The sequence below is a fragment of the Belonocnema kinseyi genome, chromosome 3, assembly GCF_010883055.1.
Source record: "Belonocnema kinseyi isolate 2016_QV_RU_SX_M_011 chromosome 3, B_treatae_v1, whole genome shotgun sequence".
NCBI lineage: Eukaryota > Metazoa > Arthropoda > Insecta > Hymenoptera > Cynipidae > Belonocnema > Belonocnema kinseyi.
In genome coordinates, this window is record NC_046659.1 from 63,858,507 (window position 1) to 63,866,948 (window position 8,442).

The 8,442-nt window shown below is 37.1% G+C and overlaps 1 protein-coding gene across 1 annotated transcript; it reads left to right on the forward strand.

The window, feature by feature from the left end:
• Positions 1-609: 609 nt before the first annotated feature.
• Positions 610-7,636, forward strand: LOC117169256 (alpha-crystallin A chain-like). The gene is made up of 2 exons (XM_033355533.1): positions 610-923; positions 7,254-7,636. Exons 1-2 carry the CDS (start codon positions 642-644, stop codon positions 7,569-7,571), a joined length of 600 nt encoding a protein of 199 aa, XP_033211424.1. The 5' UTR covers positions 610-641; the 3' UTR covers positions 7,572-7,636.
• Positions 7,637-8,442: the final 806 nt, after the last annotated feature.

Genomic DNA, 8,442 nt, shown 5'->3' on the forward strand with positions numbered 1-8,442 from the left:
GTGAAAATTTTTCGAAAAGGCCGCGGTTTTCAAAATTCATAATTAGCGCCAAAAGCTCGCTAAAACCATTTTTCATTTTTGAGGTTTTACAGGCGACATACATGAAAATTCGAAAAAGAATTTTCCAATAAATTTTTGGACCATCCTACTGTACAACAAGATTCAACTGTAAAAACGTATGCTCTCTTTAAGGCTGGAACTGCCATTTTCGAGGAGGAGTTTTAAATTCCAAAAAATACTGTTACGGAAATTTTGAAACAACATTTGGAATTGAACCGCGTGTAGCAGTACCGGATTAAATTCAAAATCATCATTACATAATAATATGATACAAATCTATAGAATATCACCCTTCTTTCGCTTTTCTTTCTTATTATATCTTTCAAAATACGATTTGTGAATGTTCTCAAAACGTTCCAGAAGGTTCCAGAAGGTCATAGATGATTCTCGAAGTCTGAGGTCGAAACTATAAATATGAGGTGGCGCGCGTCGCAATGTAACAGTTACGAAAAGCTACCGGAACGCAAGCATTTTTTTTTCTTAAATATTTATGAAACGATTTAATTTGTGATTCCAAGAGTTTACGCTCAACTCGAAACAAATTTAATACTTTAAACATTAATAAAACGGATCGGAAGAAAATGTCGCATCTTATGCCATTATTATACTCCGATTGGTGGGAAGCCCTTGATAATCCACACCATATACCAAGTCAGAACTTTGGTTTCGAAATTGACAACGGCGATGTTTTAGTTCCACAGAACCCATTGCTCGGGACCCCGTCTCATCATGATTTGCAAAAGTACATCGTACCCATGGGCGGCGAGAAATTGAGGAGCACAATGTACTTGAGACCCTGGGTGCAGCTTCACAATCAAACGAAAGGACTTTCTACTGTTAAGAAGGATAAGGATGAATTCCAGGTATTTTTTTCTATTCTGTTTTCAATTTATTCCTTGATTTTTCATATTCTTGTTACATAAATTTGAGAAATTTGACGTCTGCCTTTATATTTGAGTCGCTTTTCCTGCTTACATTTGTTCTTTTTTTTAGTTTTCTTATAATATGATGCCTGCCTTTATATTTGAGTCACTAATATTAATAATATTTCAAATTTCAAGACTTTTTAAATGGTCATTTTAAGTTACAGATATTCAGTTAATTCATTTCAAATTTACGGTATTTAGAGTTTTATAATTTTAGATTTAGGCATTTAAAATTTATGACGAAGCAATACATATTTGAATGTTGACATAATTGGAATGTAAAATTTAAAAAAGGCATTATTTAAAATCATAATTTATATATTTAATTAATTTTAAATATCCTATAAATTGGCCATATTGTAGATTTTCTTTGACAAATCTAATTTGGTTATTTATTGTATATTTCGATTTACATATTTGCGAAGACTTAAAGCTCTTGAAACTTTATGAAATTTTTGAAAATTAAAATCAGAAATTTTAGAAATCCTATATTCTATTATTTCTGTGAGGAACCTCTAGGCCCCCACCCGCCGGCAAAACAGCTGTTTGTCGGCTGTTTTTCGAAAAAACAGATAATGATCAATTCCATGTAATTATTCACTGATTACGAATTTGGCCATGTAAATATCATGTAAGGTCAAAACTTATAACAATCACGTTTTCTACAAGAGAAACAATCTTTTAACATCTTTCTCATCAAAATTCGGTGAGCACAGACCAAATTTTTTTGGTCCTCGGTATCGACTATCCTGCTAAAGTCGGGGCCAAGTTTCAAGGCCCCTCACTTCTTTTGATTGCAACTCGCACAGAGAAATATCTGAAATGTCTTAAAGAAGAATATGAATGCTGAAAGTCTTCCGAATTCAATGATATGCTCACTTTTATCCTAAAAAATTTTCAGTAGTTATAGAAAAAAATGTCTCAAAAACAGGGTGTTTCGGTCTCCTTTTTCATAGATTCAGTGTGACCTATTCACAGAAGGAGGGCGACGTTACGTAAAATCTGAAAAATATCAGAGGCATTCTTTGTACATTCCTGAATGCAATGTGTTTATCAAAATTGGGAATTTTTGGTATTTTACTTTTCAGGTTATTTATTTACAAAAACTTGAGAAGTGAGAATGAATAAAGATAAGACGCCATGTAATGACTTTAAATGTGCAGTTTTATCATATGAGTGCTGTACAATAATTAAATTTATGATCAAATCACTCTCACGCAAAAAATATCATTTAAATATTTCTTACTTTAATCAGTGTGAATGTGTGGGCAGGACAGCGGGACAAGTGGCACAAAAAAGTACCCTTTGCTTTTTATAAGAACAGTAATTCCAGAAGCAAACCAAATGCCCGGAACAGATGTGATTGCTCGAAGTAAGGCCGTCTCAACGTCTTCAAGATACATTTACAGAACGGGTGCTCACAAAATCAAAACCAATTGCGAATTTTTACCCAATTAAGACTATTTTCAAAAGAACACAATTTTTAAAATGAATCGATTTTCCCATGGAATCTGCGGAGAATTTTTTTCTTTTCTTTAAGCCCACGAAAGTTCTCGAAAAGCTTCTAAATGATATTTTGAAACCTAAAAAATGTATAATTTGTTGAGCATTTTTTGAAATATTCCCAAACTGTCAATAATTTTTCAATTTTCTTTCTTCAGAATTTCTAAATATCTGTTAGAATGATTCAAATTGTTCTTCTCAGATTTTTAAAAAATCCTGCAAAATAACAATTTTGAAAATTTTTTCAAATGTTTAATTGTTTTCATTTTTATCTTAAAATGCATTATTCAAAATAAAAAATTATGTTCATTTCCGTAGAAATGTTAGGAAAATTTTTTTGATTCTCCTCAAACCTATTACGTATCAAAAAGCTTGAAAATTTTGTTTCGAAATCTAAAAATATATAAAATTTGTTTAGAATGCTTAAAAATATTTCTCAACTAAATAATATTTCATTCGAATTATTAATATTTTTTTTATAAATTTCGCAAAGTAAAAGAAGTTGCTTAAGGCGATGTCAAGGTACCACATCATACCTGTCCTCTCAGCGACCTTTTTCGATTGTTCAGCGCTGGTCTCAATATCGAAGCTGGACGGGGGCAGTATCGTTCTCAACTGGCGGCTTGTACATTATGTTACAGTGGTACATTTAAATTGAATCATGTATGAACTCTGTTACTCACTACCATGGTGCTCGAGTCGAAGGCATGTTACCGTGTTACAATTTTTGGGTAACTACATTGCAAAGTAACGTACGTTACTCCACATTACTTTAAGAAATTTGTTTACAAAATTTTTTTTGTACGGAGTCTAATTGTGAACGAAATATGCGGATTTAAAAAAAAATTATTTACAGAAATTTTCAACCATTTGCATATTTTTTTAAAGAAGAATATTGTTTAATATCGGCGAGAAAATTATAGGCATCTAGCATATTTAAGAGGGGGAAATTGGTTACAAAAGTGTTTGTGACTACTGCAAAAACTAAATATATCTAAATAGCAGTAAATTTATACTTTGCAAACATAAACTGAAGTTTTTCATTAAAAATAATACTTTATTTTGCATTTTATTAGCTATTTCCTAGGGTAACTCATATTATGAGAATAGTTTGATGAGTTTGGAAAAAACACTTTTTTACATTTTTTGTATTTTCAGCATAAAAGAATTTTTTAATAAAATTTTTTATTTGAGCTTCTTATGATAAACTAAATTTCCTTTAAAATGACCTATATTACTTTTAAATTTAGTGCATAGAATTCCGACAATTACGCCAGAGTTGGTATCTCATATTTGGGTACTCTCCTCTATTTATCAGATCTACAACTTTTCTTGCACCTACGACATTTTTATCACAGTTCACAATTAAAAAAGAACTAATTTCAAAGAAATTAAAAAATGGTAGTCACTTTATTTTTCGGATATTTAATTATTTTCTTTTTCAAATATTTCTGATATCCGATGTCATTGTTGGGCTTTTTTCAATGTATCGAAAGAAACTGGAACTCAATTTCTATTTGTTGCTATTACAACAAACTTTCGCTTTCAGTCAAGTATCGGCGGTTGCCTTCAACTGGCCTTTGACTGATTTCGGGGGATAGAAACGTAAACAGTGAGGGCCGCCTGACTCGTTTCCAATTATTTCGCCGGGTTTCGCCGGGAGTGGGTGCTAATCTGAAAAATTGCACCCGGTTCCAGCGAAATCGCGGTAAAATTTCAGCCACAACCACGTCTCACGACCGCGAGATAGGTGGTTAAGGTCTGTAACGGAATCAATACAACGATCCAGCAAAAGTTTCGTGTACCCTGAGAACACGGAGTGATCCAAGGACTACCACCTTCTGCATTTTTCCCGTAAGTGTTTTAGCATATTGTTGACACGCAGGGATGCTTTTCAGGCTATTAACGAGTGAAAGCTTAGCACCTTCAAGAGCGCCGATGAAAAGGACAATTAGTTTAACAGAATATTCCGGGTACAATCGTCATTCTCCTTGGCTATGATGTTTTTGTCAGCTGATGCCGAAAATTAGATAATGAACATGGTTCGCTTCTCGAAGTCAAGAAGAACCATGTCTGGCCTCGAGTGTGTAACAGAAACAATTGTCGAGAATATAAAGTTCCAGGATATGCGGCACTTCCCATTCTCGACAATTTTCTCGATTTCCCTAGGAGCATTTAGAGGAGAGATATTAAGGTGAATGCCGTAGGAGTGACAGAGATGGTAATAAAGCACTCTTAGTGCCGCATTGTGCCTTTGGATGTAGGTCGTTCCCGCATGAGTTGGCCAACTAGATAGTATGTGAGCTAAATGCTCGGGGTGTGCATAGCACGCCCTGCAGCTATCATTGGGAATGTCTTGGCTCAAAATGTGGCGACGGTATGCTAAGGTGGAAATGACACCGTCTTGGCATGCCAAAATGGAACCCTCCATACCAGACCTCAATCCGGGCAGCATCCTCTTATCAAGGAGCTGTTCACGAAAGTTTCTCTCTTGTGCTTTCTTAATCCGAGCTCACCCCTAATACTGAAGTTAAGCCTGAGTATTTCAGAAGACCAAATCTGCCGGATGAGACGTTTGTATCTGCTTCGGAAAGTATCCTTTATAGATGTCACATCCTGAATGTAGCTCTGTGGCACGCCCAGGTATGTATAAGTCTCTCCAGCGAAAAGGTGCCGTATAGCGCTTCTATCAACAATTTGCGGATGAACCTTTAAGCTTTCCAAAAGACAGATGATAACTCTATGGGAGGTCAAATCGATAGCTTTCCGATAATCAATCCAGGCCACCGATAGGTCACGCTGGTAGAATGCTGCATCTTTGCAGACATATCTATCGATGAGCAGGTTCTCCCGACATCCGGCTACGCCTTTCTTTGAGCCTCGTTATTCATACATTTCTTGCCACACAGGTTCAATTGCCCGAACAATCCTATCATTTAGGATAGCTGTGAATATTTTATACAATGTGTTTAGACAAGTGATTGGCCTGTAATTCTTCGGGTCAGCTAAGTTGCCTATTTTCGGCAGGAGTATCGTGCGCCCTTCCACCAACCACTCCGGAATCGGTTCTTCCGACTTTAAATATGAGGTGAAAATACGGGCCAAATGATGATGGGTTGAAGGAAACTTCTTCCATCAGAAAGCTTTGATAAAATCTGGTCCCGGTGCGGAATAGTTCTTCATCCCTCTTAATACATTTTTCACCTCCTCGGTAGTGATGGGTGTGCATTCTTCATCAGGTGTTATGAGGGCATCACACAGACCCTTGAAGCTATTTATATTTTCTGAGTCTTCGTCCAGTCTTTGCTGCATTTCGTAGACTTCTCTTAAAAATACTTCGACGTCCACTGATTTGGGCGGGTGGTCGACAGTAACTGGAGGGTCTTGGAAGAGTCTAGATGGGTCAGAGAGAAACTGTTGATATTCTCTGACCCACCTCTCCCTCCGCTCTAGACTTCTCTTGGCGTCAGATAGTATCCGTATTCTCTCAACAATATGCTGCCTGATGGTCAACAGCTTTGAACTGTTAAGTGTGTGATAACGGGTCCGGAGTTCGCGTGCGAACTTTCGAACCTTGGCGGTAAAATTGCTGCCAGATGTGATCTAGTCAATCACACACTGAATGCGGGACGCGTACTGTCTTGCCCAGCCTATCTTTATGGCAAGTTGACGGATTCGTCTTTTGGTCTTATGATCAACCGTTGGTTTTGTTTTACGGTTCGCATCGGCCAAAGCTCTCGCTGCATTATACACAGAATAATTGATAGCCTAGAGGTTGGATTCTCCGGAAAAATGTCCACAAAGATCGTCATCCATTTTAGCCAGATCTTCAGGCTTGAGAGAAACCTTGGTGTTGATGTTTCTCCGGCTCATAAAGCATCGCCCTTCCTCTAATGGATGCCTGCCCGCGGTTGGTCTTAGTGTCACCTCTCTTTCTCTGTTGCCGGCTTGTTCTAGCTTTGGTAGAGTAGGCGTTCCGCTTACATAGCCCCTTTTTCGGAGTAGTTCGGCATAGTTTCGCAGACGTTGCTGAGAAAAGTGCGATAGCTCCGGGTGTTTCTCGAACCACAAGTTGTAATTTAGTCGCTCCGTCCACCTAAAGGTCCGGAGAATCTGCCGATCCATCGCATTGAATCCATTTTCATTGGCTCCCCCAGCTCTAGAGTGGTCAGCATTGTTGACCGACCCATTGTCGGGAGCCCTGCGCGTTCTGTTGTTTTGAACCGCACTTACTACAATTATGTTTGGTGTTGTCATTGTTGTTCCCACGAGAAGCTAGGCAAAGGGGTTCGTTCATCCTTGTAGAGCCCTGCATGCACCTCCGCTTGGGGGTTAATTCCTTCGGGACCACCCCTGGACAATTCTGCTTGGCTGCCTATTTATTTTTGTAGCCATATTCAGCAGAAACCCTTGGTACAGGGACCCTTTATCCGCAATCCGAGGACGCGTTCGGTGGCTTTGTCATTACGCCCTTCTGTTTAATTCTAGCGGAATCAAAACCGAATTTCGTCCTGCTATCCTGAGATACTGCGTGAGCCAGCAGATCTAAGAAGGCTGAGAAAAGGGCGACTGAAAGGGAGAGTTTGGTGCATATCTACGAGCGAGTTCGTGGGCATTGCAATTAAGGAGATAAAAATATCTTGCACATTTTTTAGGGTAGAAGAAATATATGAAAAATGGAGAATTTTGTATTTTTCCTTTATTAAAGTGTAAAAAACATTGTATTTCCACACAATTTACAATCCATTTTATTTAATATTTCAGGTTGTTCTAGACATTCAACAATTCAAGCCCGATGAGATAACCGTAAAAGTCGTGGACAATTTTGTTGTGGTTGAAGGTAAACATGGAGAAATACAGGACGAACATGGATGGATTGCCAGAAACTTCTCCAGAAAATACTTGGTACCAAAACAATGTGACCTTGAAAAGGTCAAGTCCAGTCTTTCGTTGGACAGCGTTTTGACAATTACGGCCCCCAGGAAACACGAACGAAAGCAACATCGCGAGAAACAACTAAAAATTGAGATGACAGGAAAACCTATGTTTCGCGAAGGAGAAAATAAGCCAGAAAAGAAATAAGATTTAGTATTAATGTGATTTAGTTCAATTTTGGCTAAAATTTCACATTTCTTTGTTATGCGTGCCTCACTTTCAGGTTCGTATTAGTTATAGTTTCCAAATTTTCGAACGCGTCCTAATCTTTAGCATTTCTCATCTCTATAATCTCTATGTAATATGTACTTAAATGGTATCGAATACTTTAAAATATAAACTTGAGTAAAAGAAAGTTCTGTATTTTATTTGGCGTGATGTCCTCTGAGAATTATAATTAAGTTTTGAAACTGGAACACCTCAATTACATTTGGGGCTTGTATTTTATGAAAATATTTTCGTTGAAAATGAGCGTTATTTTAATGTTTAATTTTCAAGCCTATTATCTTCGAGACTGGTTATTACAACGTTAGGGTAAGGAGGTTATTGGTAGAGCAGGGCCCATTACACATACCAACGAACATTACATCTTTTTGTACCCAAAGACCAGACTATGTGACCCCGAAGAATTTGGTGTCCTAAAAACGAATCCGTTATCTGAATTTTTCCTATACTTTAAATTCTTGAGATATCCTAACCTAAAAGTGCAAAAATGTATATTCTTAGCCATATTCTGGGCAATATAACATGATCAGCATTTTTTTCTCTAATCGATTTTTTTCCCCGAAATAGCGCACACTAACCATTTCAGTTTATCAATGCCTTCTTTGCTAGTTTTTTTTATTGTGCACCTGAAATGGTTACTGTGCGGTATCTCGGAGAAAAAAATATTCTGATCATGTTATATTGCTTAAAATATCGCTAAAAATAGTCATTTTTCACTTGCAGGTTAGGATACCTCAAAACCCTGACGTATAGGAAAAATTTAGACAAAAGATTCGTTTTTAAGACGCCAAAA